This window comes from Globicephala melas, chromosome 5 (assembly GCF_963455315.2).
Source record: "Globicephala melas chromosome 5, mGloMel1.2, whole genome shotgun sequence".
NCBI classification, from domain to species: domain Eukaryota; kingdom Metazoa; phylum Chordata; class Mammalia; order Artiodactyla; family Delphinidae; genus Globicephala; species Globicephala melas.
This window is the reverse complement of record NC_083318.1, coordinates 105,266,084-105,293,272: the sequence shown is the minus strand read 5'-3', so window position 1 is coordinate 105,293,272 and position 27,189 is coordinate 105,266,084. Positions and strand designations below refer to the sequence as shown.

Here is a 27,189-nt window from a genome sequence, read left to right as displayed (position 1 = left end):
TACTTATTTATATAATATGTTAAATAATACTTTATTTAAAACTTTGAAAACTGACAGATAAAATGTTGATAATCTGCTAATTCCAAAAGTCAGCAGTTCCTGATTATTGACTAAGAGTGAAAACAAGTTTTTGCTGTATTTTGGGGTTTGATAATATATAAAGCATCATCATGTTTAGAGAAAATTTCCCATTTTTCCCATTGCCCTATGGCTTGGAGGTAGGGCTACTGCATGTAACTGTAGTACTATTTATACATCTGCGATGGTTTCCAGGTGGCATACGGAGACCTAAACCTAGCCCAGTCTCGGTGCCAAGCCACACTTGAAAGGAAGAGTCTATTGGTGCAATTCTTCTGCTCAGAGAAGGCACCTTTTTTGGTAATTTATTCAAAGACAAATACAAGCTAGTTAACGATATTCCTACCTGAGAGACCGAGGTACACTACAGCAGCTTGAGAATCCCTCAAATGCAGAAAATCAGGCAGAGGAAGGAATGTCAATTGACCAGAGGTCGACTCTCAAAACCTGTACTGGTTACCAGATTCTAACCCTCAGAGAAGAGCAGCCTCTGTCTAAAGATCACATTCCAAATTTTCCAGTTTTTACACAGATATATTCTGAAAATCATAAGACAATGCTAACAAATAGCCCAAATTATTGAAGTAATGCTCTGTTTTTTTTTTAACTGTTTTGTCTTTGTCAATATCAGTTTCTTTATGTAACAGGGAAAATTTGAAAATTCACTGTGACACATTAATCTCCTTTGAGTTTATGGTGCCTATGATTGATATGTTTGAAGAAAATACTTGTGAGATGTGCCATTGTCCAGTGAGGACCTGTAAGTCTAAAGAAATCATTCTAAAATCTTGCAGTGGGAGAATTGAAAACAAGGAAGGAAAGGAAGCAGAAAGAGACAGAGGAAGAAAGGGAAGGAAAAGGATGATTATAATAAATGAAGAAAAGGGAACAATGGAGAACCCAATTTTCCACCTCAGGGTAATTACAGAATGGTATACAATGTTCACTTTTTCAATTGCAGGCTTCAAAACTAAACAACCAATAACAAAGAATCACAGAAGTATTTGATGCTAATAAGTTTAAATAGTTTCAAAACATATTCCTCTTAAGTTTATGATGTTTAAACTATGAATGCCAAGATAAATGAGTTCCTTACCTCCTGCTACCCATTCATTTTTGGTGTTTTTCTCCCTTCCAGTGTTCTTGGTGTGTGCTGTCCCCCAGGTTTCAGAACTCCAGTCAGCTCTCCTGAAATCAGTCCTGATAAGCCACAGCAACCCTGGTATAATGAGCTCTCTGTCCTTCTCTCATCCAACAGCCTTCCAGAACTCATCTCCAACAGAAAAATTCACCTTTGACTGCTATCCTGTTTATGCAATTCAGGTTTCTTTGTATTTCTTCTCAAACTCTGCTTACATTCCTTTTTATGCATTACTTTTCTGGTTCTGCCCTTCTTTGAGTTTTCATTCTAAACATGTGGTGAGATTCAATAAATTTTTCTTTAGTTGTAAATGGTAGTGACAGATACAATTAAAGAGTTTCAAACCACAGAACTGTCTCAGTTAATGCACGGCCATACACTCCTGTCAACACCGCCTGTGGTTTTGTTACTCACTGGGACCAAAGACTGCTCTCTTTTCTCTGGTCCACAGCTGAGAGCTCCATCTTGTTTCACTACAAAACACCAAGGGAAAGGTGTCCAAACTCTTTCTACAAAGCCTGCCAGGATGTCTATGTGATGTAATACCAACAAAGAGGGTCCACAAAATATAAAACGTAAGGTCAGGAGACAAGCAAGGAAGTCCTACCAACCTCGGAAAGTAGGGGAGTAGAAAGAAAACAGAGTGGAGAAAGGGAGAGAAGGAAGTGGAGAAGTTAGAGAGGGCAGGGGAGAGAGAGGAGGGAGGGCTGACAAAGGCAGCCTGATTCCAGTATATGCCGTGAGAGCTAAGGCTGCTTTTTGTAAATATTTTGATGTTGTTACTCTATGTATTTCAGCCCACTATATATTAATTGCTGTGTTTCTTACTCTTTCTTTCACATCTTTAAAAATTCTTTAAAATTTTTTAATTTTTTTAGCCACACCACGCACCATGCAGGAGAGGATCTTAATTCCCCTACCAGGGATGGAACCCGCACCCCCTGCAGTGGAAGCATGGAGTCTTAACCACTGGACGACCAGGGAAGTCCCTTCTTACTCTTTTTAAATAAAAGTTATATAAGGAAGATGTCCTTCTCTAACGTTGCTGGATAAAATACCCAAATTATTTTAAATGTTTTGTTCTAAATCTTGCCCAAAAGATTAACAAATTTTCTACAGTCTGTTACAGTTAACATAGTACTTTTACATATTTACTCTCATTTCATCCTCACAACAGCCTAGGAGGGTAGGCAGGGAAGGGAATCAGATCTGATACTCACAGAACTTAAATGACTCTCTTTTAAACTGATTATGGGAACCCTAAAATATAGCTGGGGCTTTTTGCTTTAGGTACTTTCCAGTACTCATTATTTTAATATGTTATGGATTGGATTCAATGAAGGAAAATAGCAATATGTGAAACATTACTTTATATGATATAAGTTTAAACTTGTTTATCAGAGTTAGATGCAAGCCATTAGATAGAAAAACAGAAACCAGTTTGAATCTTTACTTACTGTAGAACTTTGTTGTCCTTTCTATATAATGAAGTATTATAATTTTACACAAAAGTTCTAGAGTTCAACAGTACAAGAAAATTATCCTCTCATTATCTTCAAACACCATAACCTTGTCACTTATAAACAGTTAGAAGAAAACTGTTTGAAAAGATATTTAGATCCCCAGGACTTGATGAGAATAAATTTGATGGTATTATGATGTTTTCTATTACGTCATCACTTTCTCCTCTTCTATTCTTAATGAAAACTCCATCTTAATACAAGCATCATATTACAACTTCTTTATTTTGCCCCAAAGGAAAAATCCAACCCTAGTCTTGTGTAATTTATCACAAATGAACATTATTTCTACTATTTCTATTATCCATTTGTACACATCAAGTGTTTTCTGATACAATTTACTGAGCTGTTATCTTTGGGAATTCCTACATGGTTGAGATTTCATGAAGTAACATCACTGAAAAGAAATAAATCTGTACTAAGCAACAATGCTCAACAACAATGTCAAATTACAACAAAATTAAAACTTTTCTCAAAGATAGAAATCTTGCAGCTTTGCCCACTTATGCATTTATGAGTACATTTATGCTCATCTTTAAAGTCCACAAAAATTTTAAATTAGACTTTCTAAGTTTTCTCTAAGCTATCATTGATGGAAATTTTCAAAGTAACTCCAGTTTCCTTAAACTAATATTTAATGGAATTGAAAATATTGATGGGTAATCCTAAGGAAACAACAAATTGAACACATTATATCTTTGCACTGTGCTTTTCACCAGAGATACATAAGAATTAACACTTGAGAAATGCTTCTAAAGTTTCATTTTATGTCAAAGGCAAGATTTTGGGGTATGATGATGACAAACACCACACACTGGAAATAATCTTTTATATGGCAGACTTCATACAGACCTAAATCACTGAAGGGATTTAGCTGTCCCTGTTAGGAAGTCACTTACATTGATTCTGACCTCCCATCATGAGAAGTCCTGGTGCTTCTTCTTGAACTTCAAGGGGTCGGGCAGCCCAGGCATTGCCCCAACACTGCTTAGAGCAGTGGTCAGTCTGGAAGTAAAGAAGCACAGTAGTATCCCAGAGTGAGTGTTTTAAACAAGGCCTTCAAGAGGCACTACCCTTGAATCCATGTTTGTCCACATGTCACTTGAGACTATAACATTATCCCGCCACAGCAAGAAATGGTGATGAAAACCTAGAATAAACTGTATTTTTCAAAAGGATATATCAAAAAAGGTTTATGAACAGATTTTCCACATTTTGATTCCTTTGGAAATTAGCTGTAATGGCATGACAATATTGTAACTCCATATTTTAAAAAATTCTGAAATACATAGAAGGCAAGTTAACTAGATAGTATATGAATAATATTGTTGTCTATAAATGAGAACAAAATCATAAGAATTAATATAAAATAATTTTACAATAGGTAAAATTACTTTAAATATTTGTTTTTTATTATATGATCTTTAAACTTAATATATGACCCATAATTAAAACTAGTCTATTACACATATAGTACATTATCACAGAAAAAAATTAAATATAATATAATAAATATGCAGTGCATAAAATTTAGAGTAGCCAACTAAAAGTGCACTGTACTTTCTCCTGGCCAGAAATAACTCTGTTTATGGAGCAGCTTGACCAATCAAGTTCAGGTATCTAGGGGCTAAGCCAATATCTTCACTCATTCCCCAGTGCTTCAGAAAATACAAATGTAGGATACCCGTGAGGCTCATCCACCAAAACAAGGCCTGACTACACATGATAATCTCTCCCAAGGGTTTGGAGGACCACACGAACTCATTAAGAAAAACACAGTCTGGAGTAACCAAAGGAAAGCAGTGTGGGAGAGTGGAAAAAGCACTGGTTTAAGAGGAGACCAAGATTCTTTTTTAATTCTGAAGGCAAATAGTCTGACTTCACCAAGATCTAGAGCACTTCTGTTTCCTTTCTAAATGTTGCCAAAAAACAAAAACAGATGGATGATTCTGACATTGACATCATGGTAGAATCACCAGGGGAGCTTCTGAAAACTAGGACTATTCAGGCCCTATTCACAGAGATTCTAATTTAATGCAGCTGGAGTATGGCATTAGTAATTTTTTAAAACCTCCTGAAATAAGGATTAAAACCCACTAATTTAGAATTCCAGATCTCAACGCTTCCTCCCAACCTTCCAAATTTTATGATTCTGTACAGTGAGCTCATTTTGTCACCTTGAAAACTATAAAATATGATTAAAAAAAGAATTTGAGATGATACACAAAGAAAGCATTATACAACTACTGAACTACAGTACATAAAACTTTGACATTTGTTTCTCCTTCAAATGATATACTATTATCTTATATGTATATGTATGCTGGGGTGGATAAAATATATTTAATATTTTAGAATAAAATGTATTTGCTTTATTTATGTATATATCCCAGCTAACATTTTCATTAGTCTGAGTGGTGCCTACTACAATTAAGAACATCTTTATCCACTTAATATGAAAAAGTAGCATCTTTTTTTTTTTTTTGCGGTACGCGGGCCTCTCACTGTTGTGGCCTCTCCTGTTGCGGAGCACAGGCTCCAGACGCTCAGGCTCAGCGGCCATGGCTCACGGGCCCAGCCACTCCACGGCATGTGGGATCTTTCCTGGACCGGGGCACGAGCCCATGTCCCCTGTATCGGCAGGCGGACTCTCAACCACTGAGCCACCAGGGAAGCCCAAAAGTAGCATCTTTACATTGCAATTTTTTAAAGTTACAGTAATGATTGAAATTTTAATTTCTCACCCTTTTAAAAGTCTGCATTCCTTACATTTTGAGTTGTACAAGTCTACAATTCTTACATTTTGAAATCTTTAGGGAGAAGACTAGAAAGCAGTAATCAACACTAAAATCTGAGAAATAAGAAAGAATCTCTTAAAGGAGAACAGAGTTAAGGAATAAATAAACCCAATCATAACGTGCTTTATAGATGACTCATGTTTCTGTATAAAGAACTGTAAGAATTACAGTGTGCATGTTTTATTGACGTGACAAGTGAAGTTGTAAATCCTATAAATATTCAGAAGCACAATCTCTTATGAAAGTAAATGTCAGCTATAAATAAAAAGTAAAATAAACAAAACAAAATATAAACATACAATGTTAAAACTAAAAGTCATTCACCAGCAAATTCTAAGGTTACCATTAATAAAATTGTAATAATAGATTTTATTAAATACCCTGATCAGTAGGGTGTGATTATTATCCCTATTTTATACCCAAGGAAAAAGACTCAGAGAACTTGAGTAACTTTCCCAAGATCTCACACTTAGAAATGTCACAAGAATTAAACTTAAGGTAGTCTTGACTTCAGAGATTCTTACCCTCTAAATGTTCTAGAAGAGTATAAGACCAAGGAGAAGCATTTTTTAGTAGTCCTTCATTATGACTTATACCAGTCAAACACCAGATGCAAAGCCATTTTTTTGTTTTCCCAAAAAAGACATTAAAAGAATCTATGTAAAGTTCATGGACCTTTTCTAAAGAAGTTGCCTTCACTGCTATACTTTAAAAGGAATACATTGATCAGGAAATGCCAGTTGTATTCATTTGTATGTGAATATAAAACTGAAATGGATAGTTGGTTCATAAATACCACAGAATATATAAATTCACAATTGATTCTAATGTACTAAACAAAAAGAAGCATGAAAACTGCCTCAATGCTACAAGCATGAAAAATAAAAAAGGAAGGAAAAGGATATTTTCCTGAAATTAAGAGTTTCAATAATACCATAGAATGCCTTTTTTCATCTTTGATAACACTCATGATTTTTCTGACACTTATATAAAGAAATCTTGGGGCAAATGATCAAATTTGAATGTAAAGACAAGCTGCCGAATGAGTTCTTTTGGTTCTAATTGCTGCTCTGACAATGAATTAATCTTCTTCTCCCTAAACATCACTTTCCTCATTTTGAAAATGAGAGAGTTGAACTATATTGGTGAGTTTTATAAATGTACAGCAAAGTTGAAAAAAGCACACCTAAGATCTTCCATCTATATGCTACCATTAACAGACAACTATACTTTCTTCATTGTATATCCATCCTATATCTACCCATCAATCTACCTTATTTTTGGTGTGTTTCTAAGTAAATCACAGATATCAGTATATCTCCCCCTAAATACTTCAACATGCTCTAATTGAGATCATTAATTGTTTATAGTGTTTTACATAAAATTCAAATGTAATAAAACATACAAATGCATGCATCCAAACTCCTATCAAGTTATAAATTGTTCTCAAACTATTCCAAAAAAATTGAAGATGAAACACTCCCAAATTCATTTTATGGGGCATTACTCTCATACCAAAACCAGACAAAGACACTACAATAAAGAAAATTACAGGCCAATATCTTTGATGAATATTAATGCAAAAATCCTCAACAAAATATTAAGAAACTGAATCCAACAATACATATAAAGGATCATAGACCGTGATCGAGTGGAATTTATTCCAGGGATGCAAAGATGGTTCAATATTCACAATCAATCAGTGTGATACACCACATTAACAAAAGGTAGGATCAAAAATCACATGATCATCTCAATAGACACAGAAAAAAGCATTTGACAAAATTCAACACCCTTTTATGATAAAAAAAAGTTCATCAAAGTTGGTATCTCAACATTATAAAGGTCATTTATGACCAAATCACAGCTAACATCATACTCAGTGGTAAAAAGCTGAAAGTTTTCCTCTAAAATCAGGAACAAGACAAGGATGCCCACTCTCAGAATTTCTGTTTAACATAATATTAGAAGTCCTAGCCACAACAATCAGAAAAGAAAAAGAAATAAAAGGCATCCCAATTGGAAAGGAAGAAGTAAAACTGTCACTATTTTCAGATGACTTGATACTTTATGTAGAAAACCCTAAAGTCTCTCCACCAAAAAGATACTAGAACTAATAAATGAATTCAGAAAGGTTGCAGGATATAAGATTAATATACAGATATCTGTTGCTTTTCTATACACTAATAATGAATTATCAGAAAGAGAAAGCAAAAATAAAATCCTGTTTAAAATCACATCAACAGAATAAAATTCCTAGGAATAAACTTAGCCAATGAGGTGAAAGACATATTCTGAAAACCATAAAACATTGATGAAGGAAATTGAAGATGATACAAAGAAATGTAAAGATATTCCTGCTCTTGGATTGGAAGAATTAATATTTTTAAAATGGTTATACTACTTAAAGCAATCTATGATTTAATTCAATCCCTATCGAAATGCCCATGATATTTTTCACAGAACTAGAACAAATAATCCCAAAAGAACAATAAAAGACCCTGAATTGCCAAAGCAACCTTGAGGACAAAAAGAACAAAGTTGGAGGTATAACTCTCCCAGACTTCAGACTATACTCCAAATCTACAGGAATCATAAAAGCATGGTGTTGGCACAAAAACAGACACATAGATCAAGGGAACAGAATAAAGAGGCCAGAAAATAAATTCATACACTTACGGTCAATTAATCTATGACCAAGAGGCAAGAATATACAATGGAGAAAAGACAGTCTCTTCAATAAGTGATGCTGGGAAAACTGGAAAAAAGCCACACATAAAAGAATGAAATTAGAACATTTCCTCACACCGTATACAAAAAAACTCAAAATGTATTAAAGACCTGAGACCATAAATCTCCTAGAAGAAAACATAGGCAGAACTCTTTGACATATATCATAGCAATATTTTTTTAAGATTTGTCTCTTAAAGCAAAATAAATAAAAGCAAAAATAAACAAATGGGACCTAATTAAACTTAAAAGCTTTTGCACAGCAAAGAAAACCATTGACAAAACAAAAAGACAACCTACTGAATGGGAGAAAATATTTGGAAATGATATGTCTGAGAAAGAGTTAATATCCAAAATCTATAAACAGCTCATATAACTCAATATCAAACAAAGCAAACAACCTAATTAAAAATGGGCAGAAGACCTGAATAGACATTTTTTCCAAAGAAGTTATACAGATGGTCAACAGGCACATGAAAAGATGCTCAACATAGCTAATCATCAGAAAAATGCAAATCAAAACCACAATGAGATATCACCTCACTCCTGTGAAAATGGCTATTATCAATAAGTTTACAGGGCTTCCCTGGTGGCGCAGTGGTTGACAGTCTGCCTGCCGATGCAGGGGACATGGGTTCGTACCCTGGTCCGGGAAGATCCCACATGCCGTGGAGCGGCTGGGCCCGTGAGCCATGGCCACTGAGCCTGCGTATCTGGAGCCTGTGCTCTGCAACAGGAGAGGCCACAACAGTGAGAGGCCTGAGTACCACCAAAAAAAAAAAAAAGTCTACAAATACCAAAAGTTCAAAAGGATGTGGAGAAAAGGGAACCTTAGGACACTATTGTTGGAAATGTACATTTGTGCAGCCACTATGAGAAACAATATGGAGGTTCCTCAAAAAAATAAAAATAGAACTACCATATGATCCAGCAATTCCACTGCTGGGTATATATCTGACAAAAAGGAAAATACTAATTCAAAACGATATGTGCATCCCAATATTCATAGCAGCATTATTTCCAATAGCCAAGATATGGAAGCAACCTAAGTGTCCATGAAGAAATGAATGGATATATATACTATATATATAGTATATAGATATGGTATATATATATATATAGATATATATATAAATATAATATTACTTAATCATAAAAAAGAATGGAATTCTGCTATTTGCAATAATGTGGACAGTCCTAGAGAGTATTATGCTTGATGAAATAAGTCAGACAGAGAAAAACAAATACTCTATGTTATCACTTATATGTGGAATCTTAAAACAAAAGAATGTATGTAACAAAAGAGAAACAGACTCACAGATATAGAAAACAAACCAGTGGTTACCAATGTGGAGAAGGAAGTGAGGAGGGGCAAGATAGGAGTAGGGGATTAAGAGGTACAAACTATTATGTATAAAATAAATAAGCAACAGGGATACACTGTATAGCACAAGGAATTATAGCCACTATCTTGTAATAACTTTAAATGGAGTACAATCTATAAAAATATTGAATCACTATGTTGTACACATGAAACTAATATATTATAAAACAACTATATTCAATAAAAAATAAAAGATATAAAATACTATACAAGCAAGTTTTTCAGTTTATTTTCTAAATAAGAGAAGCCAAGCTGTGAAACAGGTAAAAGTAGAGTGTCTCTATTAGAAATAAGTCAAAGTGAAGATCTTAACCCTCAGAGGGTCCCTCTGTCCTGCTCCAGTGTTTCAAGAGCTTGGGGCTCCTTAAAGGGAAGAAAATCATCCCAACAGATGCCAAGATACCTTCCAGCTCAGCACGGCCAATGCCTCTGACTGCAGATGAAAATATTTAAACCACTCTGACATTCTCTGCCTTTCACTAAGCATCTCAATGCTTGAAAGTTTCACTGGTAAATTGTAATTGATTTAATTGTTTATTGTGCTTAAGGCAATCCTGTATTTGCATTTCAGATATTCATCTTTTAAAAATTATTCTGAATGGCAATTAATATTTTTCCACACTAGGGCCAAGCTCTAATAATAAACTGAAATGCACCTTCATACATGCTGGCAAGTTCGCAAATACAATACTAATTTGAGTAGGTATTTACACTGACAAGTGGAGTTTTCTATACATGGAGGATTAAAGTCCTACTGAGATCAGTCAGTCTACACCTCTTTGCCTCACTCATTTTCGACCTGAACACAATGTGCTCCTTTAGAATAAACCAACGACCTCCAGGAAGATATGCCCCTCCCTCTTGTGTAACTTTAGGTGAGTCTCCCAGACTCCCTGGGCCTCAGTTTTCTAGTTGGTAATATTGATTTGAGAGGGGGGTACTAAATACTCCTCAGCATTAATAACCTCAATCATATGACTAGTTAACACAAAAAGTCACTTCGAAAGAGCCAGTTTTAATCAGTATCTTATACTTTTTTGAGCACAGGTCTTTTCCCTCCTTAGATAGGTTTATTCCTAGGTATTTTATTCTTTTTGTTGCAGTGGTAAATGGGATTGTTTCCTTGATTTCTCTTTCTTATCTTTCATTGTTAGTATATAGGAATGCAAGAGATTTCTGTGCATTAATTTTGTATCCTGCAACTTTACTAAATTCATTGATTAGCTCTAGTAGTTTTCTGGTGGCATCCTTAGGATTTTCCATGTATAGTATCATGCCATCTGCAAACAGTGACAATTTTACTTCTTCTTTACCAATTTAGATTACTTTTATTTCTTTGTCTTCTCTGATTGCCATGGCTAGGACTTCCAAAACTATGTTGAATAATAGTGGCAAGAGTGGACACCCTTGTCTTTTTCCTGATCTTAGAGGAAATGCTTTCAGTTTTTCACCATTGAGAATGATGTTTGTTGTGGGTTTGTCATATTGGCCTTTATTACATTGAGGTAGGTTCCATCTATCTCCACTTTCTGGAGAGTTTTTATCATAAATGGGTGTTGAATTTTGTCAAAAGCTTTTTCTTATCTATTGAGATGATCATATAGTTTTTATTATTTAATTTGTTAATATTGTATGTCACATTAATTTGTGTATATTGAAGAACCCTTGCATCCCTGGGAAAAATCTCACTTGATCATAATGTATGATGCTTTTAATGTACTGTTGGATTCTGTTTGCTAGTATTTTGTTGAGGATTTCTGTATCTATGTTCATCAGTGATATTGGTCTGTAATTTTCTGTTTTTGTGATATCTTTTTCTGGTTTTGGTATCAAGGTGATGGTGGCCTCATAGAATGAGTTTTGGAGTGTTGTGCCCTCTGCAATTTTTTGGAAGAGTTTGAGAGGAATAGGTGTTAACTCTTCTCTATATGTTTGATAGCATTCACCTGTGACACCATCTGGTCCTGGACTTTTGTTTGTTGGAAGATTTTAAATTACAGTTTCAAATTCATTACTTGTGTTTCATCTGTTTAAATTTTCTATTTCTTCCTGGTTCAGTCTTGGAAGGTTGTACTTTTCTAAAAATGTGTCCATTTCTTCCAGGTTGTCCATTTTACTGGCATATAGTAGTCTCTCATGATTCTTTTTATTTCTGCGGTGTCAGTTGTGATTTCTCCTTTTTCATTTCTAATTTTACTGATTTGAATCCTCTCCTTTTTTTCTTGATGAGTCTGGCTAAAGGTTTATCAGTTTTGTTCATCTTCTCAAAGAGTCACCTTTTAGTTTCATTTATTTTTGCTATTGTTATCTTCGTTTCTACTTCATTTATTTCTGCTCTAATTTTTATGAGTTCTTTCCTTCTACTAACTTTGGGTTTTGTTTGCTCTTCTTTCTCTAGTTGATTTAGGTGTAAGGTTAGGTTGTTTATTTGAGATTTTTCTTGTTTCTAGAGGTAGGATTCAATTGGTATAAACTTCCCTCTTAGGACTGCTTTTGCTGCATCCATAGGTTTTGGGTCGTTGCGTTTTCATTGTCATTTGTTTCTATGTATTTTTTAAATTTCCTTTTTAATTTCTTCAGTGATCTCTTGGTTATTTATTAGCTTATTGTTTAGCCTCCATGTCTTTGTGTTTTTTACGGTTTTTTTCCTGTAATGGATTTCCAACCTCATAGTGTTGTGCTCAGAAAAGATGCTTGATATGATTTCATTTTTCTTAAATTTACCAAGGCTTGATTTGTGACCCAAGATGTGATCTATCCTAGAGAATGTTCTGTGTTCACTTGAGAAGAAATGACAGAGACAGATGGAAAGATATACCATGTTCTTTGATTGGAAGAATCAATATTGTGAAGATGACTATACTACCCAAAGCAATCTACAGATTCAATGCAATCTCTATCAAATTACCAATGGCATTTTTCACAGAATTAAAACAAAAAATTTTACAATTTATATGGAAACACAAAAGAGCCCAAATAGCCAAAGCCATCTTGAGAAAGAAAAATGGAGCTGGAGGAATCAGGGTCCCTGACTTCAGACTATACTACAAAGCTACAGTCATCAAGACAGTATGGTATTGGCACAAAAACAGAAATATAGATCAATGGAACAGGATAGAAAGCCCAAGGATAAACCCACGCACTTATGGTCACCTAATCTATGACAAAGGATGCAAGAACATATAATGGAGAAAAGACAGTCTCTTCAATAAGTGGTGCTGGGAAAACTGGTCAGCTACTTGTAAAAGAATGAACTTAAAACACTCCCTAACATCATACACAAAAATAAACTCAAAATGGATTGAAAACCATTTTGGTTTTACACTATAAGACAAGACACTCTAAAACTCTTAGAGGAAAACACAGGCAGGACACTCCATGACATAAATCACAGCAAGATCCTTTTTGACCCACCTCCTAGAGAAATGGAAATAAAAACAAAAGTAAACAAATGGGACCTAATTAAACTCAAAAGCTTTTCCACAGCAAAGAAAACCATAAATGAGACAAAAAAGACAATCCTCAGAATGGGAGAAAGTATTTGCAAACAAAGCAACTGACAAGGGATTAATATCTAATATATACAAACAGCTCATGCAGCTGAATACCAAAAACAAACAAACAAACAACACAATCAAAAAATGGGTGGAAGACCTCAATAGACATTGCTCCAAAGAAGACATAGAGACAGCCAAGAGGCACATGAAAAGATGCTCAGCATCACTAATTATTAGAGAAATGCAGATTAAAACTACAATGAGGTGTCACTTCACACCACTCAGAATGGTCATCATGAAAAAATCTACAAACAATAAATGCTAGAGAGGGTGTGGAGAAAAGGGAGCCCTCTTGCACTGTTGGTGGGAATGTAAGTTGATATAGCCACTATGGAGAACAGTATGGAGATTCCCTAAAAAACTAAAAATAGAACTACCATATGACTGAGCAATCCCACTACTGGTCATATGCCCAGATAAAACCATAATTCAAAAAGACACATGCACCCCAATGTTTATTGCAGCACTATTTACAATAGCCAGGACCTGGAAACAACCTAAATGTCCATCGACAGAGGAATTGATAAGGAAGATGTGGTACATATATACAACAGAATATTAGTGATAAAAAGGAATGAAATTAGGTCATTTGTAGAGATGTGGATGGACTTAGAGTCTGTCATACAGAGCAAAGTAAGTCAGAAAAAGAAAAACAAATATTGTATATTAATGCATATATGAGGGATCTAGAAATATGGTACAGATGAACCTTTTTGCAGGGCAGGAATAGAAATGCAAAGGTAGAGAGCAGACATTTGGACATGGAGGGTTATGGGATAAACTGGGAGATTGGGATTGAGGTATATACACTGCCATGTATAAAACAGATAGCTATTTGGAACCTGCTGTACAGTGCAGGGAGCTCAGTTCAGTGCTCTGTGGGGACCTAGATGGGAGGTGGGAAGGAGGTCCAAGAGCAAGAGGATATATGTACCCGTATAGCTGATTCACTTCATTGTACAGCAGAAACTAACACAAAATTGTAAAGCAACTATACCCCAATTGAAAGAAAGAAAGAGAAAGAAGAAAGAAAGAAAGAGAGAGAGAGAGAAAGAAAGAAAAAGAAAGAAAGAGAGAGAGAAAAAAGAGACATCTTAATGCAGGCAATTAAGTACCTGGCAAAAGAAAAAAAAGAAAGAAAGAAAGAAAGAAAGGATAGCCTGTAGTTCATCACATCACACCATCCCCTAAACTCTCAATCCTAACCAGGAGCTTTAACTCCAACTGTAGAGACTGTTCTCAACAGTCCTGTCTGAAAAGCTGGCCCTTATTTCGCTGACATATCTTATTTCCTTTTTGTTTCTCAGATCTTCTTTAAAAGGCAGTTTCAGTTTGGGCTATTGTTATTGAACATGTTTCCTAGAACCCGCTTACGCAGTGTTCATCTGTATGAAAGGGGGCTGGTCTAGGATGAGCTGCCCTTCCCTCTGTGCTTCTAGGCATTATGTTCTAGCCACACTGTTAACCATCAATATTGCCTATGATACTGGTGATATAAAAAGATACACTCCAAGGTAAACTCAGGTAACCAGAATTAGTTGAATGGGTATAAAATTCTGATAGGAATAGTTTAAAATGATCATATTCATTGCTCAGGACTATTGAGAGACAATTCTCCAAAGGTCTCTTGTGGGCATATCTTGTGGTAAGTACTGATGTCCTTCGTTCTAGACTACCTTTTCAAGGAATTTTTACAGAGAACAGTCTAGACAGATAGGGCAGTGGGAAGATTTATTTTCTGAGCAGTATAGCATCTCTTTCCAGGGCAGAGTTTGGAGAGGCTTGGCTGCAGCCCATTTGAGGTCCCTGATTGCGACTCTGCTCCTCCACGTTAGCGCCAACTACTCGACCCTTCCACAGCACCCCCGAGGGACCTGGGGTGCATAAAGAACTCCCACAAATGTGAAGTCCATACTGTTTGCTTTACTAGGTGTTGTTTTTCTCAGAAACAAAAGCTTCTGCCAGCATCTGTGAAACTGTGGCCGGCTAACCCCTCAGCCTGCAAGAAGTTTGCAGGAATCTCAGACCTTCACAGTTTTTCACAAGGGCATCATCACTGTCCGTGCTGTCATCCCGTGCATCCTTCTGTTCCAACTGAGGGGTCACCAAGTCTCTCCTCAGGTAACACTGAAATGGCTTGAACATCAAGCCTTCAATAACTCTCCAGAAGTCAGAGAGAACTCCATGAGTTTGAATAGCAGTACAAATTGCATTTCATGGAATCAAAAATTATAAATGTTTATTCAGATAAGAAAATCTGAAGAAAAATCATGAATAAGTTCAAGACTTCTCCAAATCTGCATAAATACATTTTTTTACTAGAGCCTGCTGTTCTCTGGGGCAGCAATGGAAAAACAAACCTACAAACATTTTACACGTGGTATAAAATAAAAGCCATACACAGTAAAATACTATCAAGTGAAGATAATGAACATAAAAAAACAAACATTCCTGAAAAGAGTTTAAACATCATTTCTTGTTGGTGCTATAAGCAACTAAAAATGGTGAAGAAGGAGAGAATCATGGAAATTTAATGCATTAACTTCTTATAGCTTTGGAACTTCCCTAGTGTACGCTGTAAATAATTAGAAACTGAAATATAAGTGTTTTACATAGTACTTCAGTTTAAGTGGTACTATGAGACAGCTGTTATTTTGCACAACTGCAAATTAAGGGTAAGATGCAGAAGAGAAAACTCAATAATATGGAATTCTGTTTTGGAACACAGTATTAACATATTTTCAACTAGACTTCCATGCTTAAGCAGGACTGGCTTTGCCCTGAATTTCTCAGGTGAATAAATTATATATCTTTTTTTTGCTTTAATCAGTTCTTTGTAATTAAGCCATAGTTCAAAAAGTAATCTGCATATGCTGCCTCAGAGAGAAAAGTAACATGACGTGTCAAACAAGAACACTCAGCTCTGTAAAGGCTCTTTCCATACAACGAAAATAGACAATAGACAGCAAAATGCAGACAGAAACTGTGTTTGTCTTTAGTACCTAATAAGATTGTTTGCATTTAGTAGACATTTTTTAAACATTCACTAAGTAAATTAACCTAAATAGGTTTACTTTCATTGAATATTTTAATTACAAAAACCTTGTACTAAAAGGGATTTAAAAAATCAGTGATCTGGACTTGTTATTCAACTAAGAAAAATATCCATTGGAAAACTGGCTGAAATCTCTTATTTCAAAAACTGTTTGGAATAAACATGTAATAATCTCACAGCTTATATGGTATTATGATGATTTTTAAAGAAAAATTTGCTTGTAAACTCCAATGCATATAGTGTTTTATGTTTCATTAAAGAGGGTAAAAGAGAAAAAGGATTTAACCTAAAAGATTTTGTTTTTATTTTTTGGTAAAATGAGCACCTCTATAGGGAATATGATTCTAAAAATAATTTCTATTTTTAGAACTATTTTTCTAATCTCCAGAAAAATGCTTACACACCATTTTCCTGGAGATTAGAATGTCTTCTTATTATAATTCTCAAATACAAAGTTTCTAATCAAGGTGCCACGACAGAATGATAGCTAATTATTTAACTTCCCATATCTGGTGAAGAAAGATCATTGAACCAGGAGAAAACTGGCATGGACACCTGTTTCAGGTAAAGATATCACATGGGCAGGAATTCCCTGTTTGGCTATGCATGAAAGCAATTCTTTTCAATATAGATTTCCAGCTCTCAACTCAAGCAACTGATTTAGCACTTCTGATATGTACTTTGGAATCTGTAATTTAAACATTTCTTTGGGTGATTCTGATGCTCTGATAGGTCTGAGAGCTGTTCACATAGGTCATAGAAACTGAGCAGGAAAACAGAATAGTAGACAAACCAAATCGTTTTGGAATGAGAATTAGGAAGTTGCAGAGAAGTGGGTCAGACCTGGGAGTGCTCTATGTCCAAGAGTTAAGAGAGAAATGAAGTCACAGACTCATGCTGGAGATCTGAGTAAGACAGTGTATTAGGACCGGGAAGACAGTCAGCTGGATGTGTGGGTCTGTAGGCTGTTGAAGGGGGCAAGCAGTGCTGCCAACATAAAGTCTATTATCTAATGCTCTGAATTCAGAGATGATATCATTTTAAAGAAAACCTTTGGGCTTCCCTGGTGGCACAGTGGTTGAGCGTCCGCCTGCCGATGCAGGGGACGTGGGTTCGTGCCCCGGTCTGGGAGGATCCCGCGTGCCGCGGAGCGGCTGGGCCTGTGAGCCGTGGCCGCTGGGCCTGCGCGTCCGGAGCCTGTGCTCCGCAACGGGAGAGGCCACGGCAGTGAGAGGCCCGCGTACTGCAAAAAAAAAAAAAAAAAAAAAAAAAAGCTTTACTGCTAAAGAAAACCTTTAACTTTTCTGTAGAAAAAATAAATACTGTCACATTAAACAGACATAAATTTGAAGGGATTTGTGTTTCAGAAACACAAATTAAAGGGGCAGTGCAATTTATGTCTGAAGAATGAGGGTAGAGTTATAAAATGTTAGGCACAGGAAAGAGATGTGAGCAGTTAACTGAGTTAACTTGAAAAATTAACTTGAAAGAAAGCGGGTTCAGAAATGAGGTACTTGACAAAAACCGAGCTAACTGGTTTTCCCACTCTGTAAACTAAAATAAATCATTACTTCTCCACGTCAAGGAAGGTGTACACCCCCTAAAAAACTGAGATCAGACTGTTTCATGGTTAAGCTTTCAGGTGTAGGACTCAGGCTTGGGTTTCGTCACTTAGCAGCTGTGTGACCATGGGCATGTCAGTTAATCTTGATAAGCCCCAATGTCCTCATATGTAAAATTAGATGACAGGTGATAATAACAGCAACTATTTCAAGTGATTATTATGGTTATATGAAATAATGTATTGTTTTACTAAATAACTTAGTATAGATCCACATTACAAGTTCAGCATTTTGGTGAACCACAGCATTTTGGTTACCCGATTTTCATGAATATATTAGTTCAGTTTCTTTTTTATCTAGTAGTGAGGAAAAGGCCCCAGATGTTAACATTTGTGCTCTCCATAGGACCCCAGGCTGCTAGAGCTGGAATTGGTTTTGGGGGCTGTAGTCAAACTCCCTCATTTTACAGGAGAAACTTAGAGATCAAATGGGTATGAACTACCTCTTTCTACTGATGTCTAGAAATTGCTGAATTGAATTTTGTCTTACAGTATTTTACCATTTTTATTTTTGATGAAACTTAAGTAATATGTGTTCATTGTAAATTAATCAAACAACACTATAGAGGAAATTGTCTCCTTTTGCTTTGCCCTTCCAAGCTCTATCTTCTCCGCAGAAGTAACTCCTTGATAGGTGTGTCCTCCCAGACCTTTTTAATGTGCCCACAAATCCTTTCCTACATGAAAGTCAGGCCCTCAGCAACATACAGAACTCTCAGAAATTAGTTTCAAGGCTTCCAGAAAGTTAAACAGCCAGGACTGGTCTCCAAATTTCCTGATTCTCAGTCTAGTGCTTTTTCACCACACCATGATTCTTTGTGTCCTTGTAGATCATCTCGCTTTGTTCTAAATGTTCTTCTGTTATTTTCCTTAACATCAATCACTTTTCTCTACTTTGCTCTGGTCTCTAACTGGTTCCTTCTTATAAAACACATCACTCTAGAAAATTAGCAGCATAGGCTATAATAGGTATTGAAAATTGACTTGACTTTAATAACCAAGAAAAGTGCTATTATTAACTGTAAAACTACAAGCAACTCATCTTCTCTGATACCAGTTTCCTCATGTTAAAAATGAATAATAGGGAGTCATTATTCCTATTACTTACTTCTTACTCTGTTATTATGACAACTAAATAAACATTGCTTCATACAATAAATAAAAATATTTAATCAATACAGTGTTTAAGGATGAACTTTCCTTGAAGTATTCATTGCCTAACATTATCATTAGGCCCATAGCATGGTCTAGAAAAACATTTCTCCATGTCATTCTTAAGTTACAGATCAACATGCCTTTAGAGCTCTTCCCACATCCAGCAGCCTCTTTTCTGTTTTTATTATTATTATTCCAAAGCAACTGCATTAGTCTCAAGCCCCATACTGGTTCCTTCTTATCTCCAAGAACTCAGAATGCTGGAGCACCCTAGAACTAAGTTCTCAGACCTCTTATCTACAATCATTCCTCTAGTGATGTCACTCAATCTCACCACTATAAACACTATACACATTCTGATGGCTTCCAAATTCCTATCTCCAGCCTAGACTTTCCACTGAACTCCAGACTCAAGTGTTGCAACTGCCCATTTGACACCACCATTTGGATGTGTAACTGGCATCTTTATTCCACAAGTGCAAACATCTAAAACTCAACTCTGACCTGCTCATCTCTCAGTGTTCCCCATAATTGTATTCTTCTAGTTGCTCAAGTTTTAAGCTTTGGAATCATTTTTGACTCTCTCTTCCTCTCAAAACCCCAGGCATCCAGTTGGCTCTATATTCAAAATGAATCTAAACACTTCCCTCCAACCTAATTACTAATACCCTGGTCTGTGCCACAATCATGTCTGTCCTACAATGGTCCACTCATCTTCTCTTTCCCTGCTCCCACTTCAAATCTATTCTCAGGTATTTAAGGAGCTTCAGAATCTAGACCCTCTCTGCCTCCCAGCCTAATTTCCAACCTCCTTTCCCTGAATCCCAGGCAGACTGACTCTAGCTTTGTGCTTTCCACTCTTCTCTTTAAGGGGTAGTACAATACAGAACTTAAGAGGATTCAGAGCTGGAAGACCTGGGTGTGAATAGTACTTCCACCACATACCAGCTGTGTACACAGAAGCCACTGAACCCCTCTTGGTTTCAAATTACTTTAAAAATTAGAATAACAATACTACTTGTTCTATTAAGTTGCTACAAAATCAGATTAGATATAAAAAAGCATTTAAAAAATTAAGTGCTATAGAAATATTTAGTATTCTTATAATCTAATCCTTCCTATCTACCTAAAACCCAGTTCCACCTTTTTGTAAAGCAGTGCAAAGGTGAACTAGTAAAAGAGTATCTCTTCCTTTTCAAGTCCTATAAGATTGTTTGTGGCAAAGATTTGTTATCTTCCATATCAACTTATATATATATATATATAATATATTTTATACTTTCCTGAACAAGTATTTCAATATTTTAATGCTGTTTAACTTATCACAAGTTTATAGTGTCTTATGTGAAGTTGACCTTACTTCTGCATTTTTTTATTACCATCATCTGTATACTTTTTTCTACTACTCCCTACCAGACTATAGTCTCTTTGCAGGATATGACACTCTCCACAAAATACTCTTTAATTCCTCATATATTCCGCAGGTACCTACTAAAAGGAAATGAACACGTTTTTGTGGCTGTTTGATACGATAAACAGGAATTGCTTTAACACCTCATGATGAAAAAAACTCATGCTTTGCATATTGAAAGAACTATTATGGCCCTAGAGTCCAAAAATGGATTAAGCTGTGGCATAATGTTTTTTTAATAAAAACATAACTCTAAACTCTGGTCACAAGCATAATCTCCATAAGGAGAAACAGTTACCAAATTGTACGCTTATAATTTTTAAACTTTTTTGAGGCCACTGTGTCAAAAATCCAAACTCAAGTAGCTTCAAGAAAAATAAGCAAGTTGTCAGAATCTCTCGAACCTGTTTCGTTTCACAAGTTTTAGTTGCAAAAATTACTGGAATAAATGTTTACTGATTTCTGTACTACACTGATGCAGAAGATATAAAACAGGTTTAAAGAAAACTCAAAGTTAGGAAACTAAATTTTGGAAATGATTTTGATTTCTCTGTGAAACAGTTCCACGGATATGACACTGAATCAGAAAGACAAAATCGAGAAATGAAGAAGCTGATAAAAGGAGCCTGAGTCTACTGTCTTGTAAAATTACTGTACTGAGATACAGGCCTAATTCAAAAAAGTAACTTACAATTTTTTAAAAATTGGCTCCTCTCACAATTATTCTTTCATGAATAAGCCTGAAGAAACTGCAGTAATTAATCCAGAACTAATTAAATATCTCTTATCTTCTTTCTTATAATTAAAATAATTCCCTGATTTTCACCTAAATTGGCTGGCTGTCCACCATAAATTCACCATGTATTCCACATGCTCAATTTTTTAAAAATTCTGTATTTCCTTTATTTTTTCAATTGGAGCAGCAGTATGAGACAAGCTGTTAAAAGCCCAGACTTTGGAGTCAAGCCACCTTTGTTCAAATCCTGGCCCTACTACTTATTAGCTTTGTGACTAAGGACAAATTACTTAACCACTCTGTGCCTCAATTTCCTCAGTTAAATAAGTATTGTAAGAGAACCTACTTCATATGATTTTTAAGTATATTAGAATTAATATTTTAATTAATATATTAAAATAAACTGGCACGTAGTAAGTTCTGTGTTTGCTGCTATTAATTTTAATTAACTATAGGAGTCTGCAAACATTTTCTTAAAGAGAGTAAATAATTTAGGTTTGCAAGAAGGCTTGTGACTCTAGTGGTTGCAACTACTCAATTCCACAGTCGTAGCGTGAAAGCAGCCATAGACAAGATGTAAAAGAAATGGCTTGTGTTCCAATAAAACCTTTTTTTAATAAAACTTTTATTTACAAAAACAAGTCAGCAGTTTTCTGATTCCTGGACCATAATGTTCAGAAAACTGCTCCTATCCTAGAAATGAGCTGTGGCATTATTATTCTAAAAACACAAGCAGAATTATTCTTAGACTATAACGTGGGTACCTGCCTCACTGGACATCTGTGGGATCTCTCATTGGTGAGCGACTGAGGAATGAGTCATAAAAGCAACTGATGATGCTTTTAGAAAACAGATTAGGAATCATAAAATTGGTTTTAACACATTTAGATACTATCTTCATTTCAGCTCCTAATCCTAAACATTTCTAATATTTATCACTCATAATTATTCCATGACTCCTTCAAAGTTGTATTTGATGCTAATTTTAACCAACTCTCACCTCTATAAAAGTAGGTGTGTGCGTGTTTAATCTAGGGAGGGAGGGGGTGCAAGCAGTGTTTGCCAGTGAACAGGAAGACAACTGGGAGAAGATGACAAGGTGGATATGGCCCAGAAGATAAGAACTAAATGGAGTATGGAAAGTCACATTAAACAGGAGAATTTAGTACATCAAATCCTTTGTGAAATCAGACACATAATATAGGGCAGAAGGAAGGTTTTAAATAATGAAAGAGAAAGTCTTCATTTAGCAATGCAGTTACCATTTCCCATGCTTTTTATTCTTTTGAGTATATTCAGATCTTCATCTCTTGTCATTTGCCATCTACTTGGAGGACTTATATTTTCATCCAGTTTTATTGAGGTACAATTGACATATAGCACTATATAAGTTTAAGGTGTGCAGCATAATGATTTGACTTACATCATAAAATGTTTATCACAATATGAACATCCATCATCTCATATAGATACAAAATTAAATAGAAAAAATATATTTTTCCTTGTGATGAGACCTTTCTTAACTCTCTTAACAACTTTCATATATAATATACAGCAGTATTAATTATACTTACCTTGTTGTACATTACATCCCTAGTACTTATTTATGTTCTAACTGGAAATTTGTACTCTTTTTTTTTTTCTCTCTTGTGTCTCGTTTATTCTCCTAAGTATAATGTTTGTGGAATCCATCCACATTGTTGTATGCATTGTGGGGCATTTCTTCTTATCTATGTGTAGTATCGAATCATGTGAATATACTACAATTTATCTTTCTTTTGTTAATGGCATTTGTTTTGTTTCCAGTTTGAACTATTACAAATAGTGCTTTTATGAAATGAATGTTATTGTACATGCCTTTTGGTAAACCTATATAAGCATTTGTGTTGGGCACATACCTAGGAGTAGGATTGCTGAGTTGTGGGGTGTGTGTATGGTCACCCTCAGTAGATATTGCTAAGTGGGTTACAAAGTGATTATATCTTATCAGCATTGTATGAGAATTTCAGTGGCTCCATATTCTCCCATTCAGTATTGGCTTTTTCTTTTTAGTCCTTCTAGTAAGTGTGGGTTTACTTCATATTTTCTTGACTACTAATGACATTTATGTTTATATCTTCCTTTCTAATCTTTTATTTTTCTTGCTTTAGTGCACTAGCCAGGAGCTCCAGTACAATCTGAATAGAAGTGGTTATAGTGGGCATCCTTGCCTCATTCCCAATGTTAGAGGAAAAGGATTCAACAGTTCCCTATTAGATATATTTGCTATAGATTTTTTTGTAGGTAATGTATATTAAATTAAGGAACTTCCATTATATTCTTAGCAAACTTAAGTTTGCTAAGTTTTTAGTCATGATGATTTTTTTTCACATATTGAAATGATCATATGATTTTTCTTCAGTTCCCTGGAAAATTTTGTGTAAAATTAGAAAATTGGTGGGCTTCTTTCCTTAAATATTTTGTAGAATTCATTGTACCTTTTGACTGCCTTCATCCAATTCCACTTCCCCCTACACCTTGCCTCTGGTAACCAGAAATCTGATCTCTCTTTCTATGAGTCTGTTTGTTTTTGAAGTATAACTGACCTATAACACTATGTTCGTTCCTGGTATACAACAAAGTGATTAGATATTTCTATACATTTCAAATTGATCACCACAATAAGTCTGGTTACAAGCTGTCACCATACAATGGTATTACATAATTATTGAATATATACCTCATGCTGTATATTTCATACCTGTGACTCACTTATTTTGCAACTGGAATTCTGTACCTCTTAATCTCCCTCACCTATTTCTTTCCTCCCCTCACACTCCTCCCCTCTGGCAACCACCTGTCTGTTCTCTGTATCTATAACTATGTTTCTGTTTTATTGTTGTTCACTTGTTTTTTAGGTTCCACAGATAAGTGAAATCATGCATCATTTGTCTTTCACTGTCTGACATTTCACTTATCCCTCAAGGTCCATCCTTGTCGCAAAGGGCAAGATTTCATTCCTTTTTATGGCTAACATTCCATTGTATATGAAGGACTTCTTTTAACATTTTTTGTAGGGTCAGTTGGATAGGGATAAATTATTTCAGCTTTTGTAGGTTTGAAAAAGTATTTCGCCTTCATTTCTTGACAGATGTTTTTACTAGGTAAAGAATTCTAAGTTTACACTGTTTTTCTTTCAGTATTTTGAAGATGTTGCTCTACCATCTACTAGATTACATTGCTTACAATGAGAAATCTGCTGTCATTCCTATCCTTGCTCCTCCTTATATACAGTTGACCCTTGAACAACACAGGTTTGAAGTGCCAGGATCCACTCATGCATGGATTTTTTTCAATAAACATAGTGCCTGTATTTTCATTTTACAGATCTTTAAATTAACTAAGTGTCGAGGAAAGTTTGTGTTCAATTAGAGATCACAATATGTGGAATCAAAAAAACTAGGATTTGAGTCTTGATTCTATCCAAAATGATTCAGCCTCCTTCCCTTGGGTGAGTCATTTATCAATTCCTTTGTTTTTGAGGAACAGATAGCAGTACTCAGATGTTCAACTGTTTGGGGTCAGTGCCCTTACCCCCAAGTTGTTCAAGGGTAAACTGTAATTCCTTTGTATGTTCCTCTGTCATGTGTTCTTTACTCTCGCTTCTTTAATATCTTCTCTTTATCACTGGATTTAAGAAATATTATGTGACATAGTACAGATTTTTTTGTGCTTTTTGTACATGGGATTTATTTAGATTATTGCATTTACACATTTACTGTTTTCATCAGATTTAGAAAATTTCAGGTATTATTTCTTCAAATAGTTTTCTAGACTTTGTTCTCTCCCACCCCACCCCCATTTACCTCTTCTCCTTCAGAAACTCCAGTTACTTGCACACTAAGCCACTTAACATTGTCCCACAGCTCACTGATACTCTATTGTGCTTTAAAGTCTCTTCTCTTTGTGCTCCATCTTGCATAGTTTCTTGTATTGTGTTCAAGTTTACTAATCTTTTCTCCTGCGACGTACAATCTGTTGGTAATACCATTCAGTATATTGTAAATTTCAAATGTTGGATATTTCATTTCTAGAAATTTGATTTGGGTCTTTTTTAATATTCTTCATGTCTAAAAATTATTTTTTAAATCTTTCTTCTAGCTTATTGAACATATGAAATAACATTATAATATTTAGTTTAATGTCTTTGTTTACTAGTTCCATCATCTGTATCATTCCTGAGACAATTTTATTTGACTGATTTTCCTCCTCATTGTGAATTATATTTTTGTAGTTCTTTGCAAGCCCAGTTGGATTTTGAGTTACTTTATTATAAATACATTACAACATTACATAAAGTTTGGGGAAATTGAAAAAGCAAAATGATTTATAAGCTTTCCATGCTAATAACTTTCGTTTTTGTTTTCTCATTTACACTTCATCCACTTCCATCTATATTTTACATACTTTACATAATAGAACTATCATTATTATCGCTCACAAACATTCAGACATAACAAAGGGGGGAAGTATACATAAATCTAGCATTCCTTAAAAAAAAACTCTCAAGTTCTTACTAGTCTTTATCTTTTACATGCTTATCCCATTTTTACAGTTGTACTGAAAGCATATAGTCAACTAATATTTCCACACTGTCATTTTGTATTATAAAAATATTTAATATCCCTACATAGTCTTTGTCATTAATTTTTCCTATTAAATATTTTAAGGCTTGAAAAATTACAAAGTACTTTATGCTTATCTTACAAATAAAACAATTCAATTATATGAAAGAAAAAATTATATAGTCTGTACACTCTACACCTATTCCATTTCCTCAGGTAACAAATATTAACAACCTGGTATGTGTTCTTCCATACCTTTTTCTATTTTTCATATGTAAACAATATATAGACAAAATATATAATTTTTGTGGGGTTTTTTGCAGCTTGCTTTTATTTTTCATTCATTAACTCATGAATATAGAGAATTAGTTAAAGCATATATGTGTTGATTTAGAGAGCTGAATCAACACATATATGCTTTAACTAATTCTTTTCAATATCTTCATTTTATTTTTTACTAAGGATATAACATATTTTAGTCAACCATTTTCCTAATGTTAGACATTCTCATTGTTTCCATATTTTTTTTTCTTTTTTTGCCTCTTAAAACAATGCTGCAACACTGATTTGATGCCAGAAGCAATGCTGATTGAATTTTAACTTGTTGGTTGCTGGATATCTTTATATTCCTATAAATACTCTTGAGTTTTATTCTGGGAAGCAGTTAAATTACTTGGATCTTTTCTGATCTTTTTTTCAAGCTTTGTTAGGTAGGACCAGAGCAGGGTTTAGGGTAGAGCTATTCCCAATACTGTGGAAAAACTCTTCTCAGATTCTATCTGATGTCCAGTAAATTATGAGGTTTTTCCACTCTCCTGGGTGACAACAGAGCATTCTTACCAGCTCTATGTGAGCTCCAAGGATTTTTCCCTCTTATCCTTTTGGGTAGTTATTTCCTGAGTATTGGGTAGTCTTTTTACATATATGCACTAATCACTAGTCTGCTGAGTATTCAGGTTGGACATTGCTGGGAATTCTCTGCAGGTCTCCAAAATTTTCTCCATGCAGCTCTCTCCTCTCTGGTACTTTGCCTCATAAACTCTAGCTTCTTTGGATTCTGGACTCCCAGCTCCATCTCCTCAACAGGGAAACTTCTGGTCTCTGCCTGGATTCTCCAGCCCTGTTGTATACATAGTAAGCTGGGGCAGTCATAGGGCTCACCTCATTTATTTCCTATTTCCCAACGACCACTCTCCTTTGTTGCCTGATCTCCAATGTCTTGGGAACTATTGTTCCTTATATTTTGTACAGTTTTAAGCACAGTGATAATCTGGTCCCTGTTACTCCATCCTGTTCAGAAGCAGAAATTTACACAGCTTGAATTTAGCATGATTTTAGTCAGTCCCATATCAAGAAATATTATCATTAAATTTGGATCAAATTTTATTTAAGTAGTGAA

General features: G+C 35.0%; 1 protein-coding gene across 7 annotated transcripts in view; it reads right to left on the bottom strand.

Annotated features, from left to right (window-relative positions):
* The window catches only part of TLL1 (tolloid like 1), a 262,444-nt gene that overhangs the window by 220,996 nt on the left and 14,259 nt on the right, over positions 1–27,189 (bottom strand). For 4 of the 7 annotated variants that reach the window (XM_060299643.2, XM_060299646.2, XM_060299648.2 and 1 more), the window contains exon 2: positions 3,639–3,744. The exons of the other annotated variants lie outside the window; for them this stretch is intronic. In XM_060299643.2, the coding sequence (XP_060155626.1) occupies positions 3,639–3,744 (106 nt within the window). The remainder of the gene's footprint in view (positions 1–3,638; positions 3,745–27,189) is intronic. 7 annotated transcript variants of the gene reach the window in all.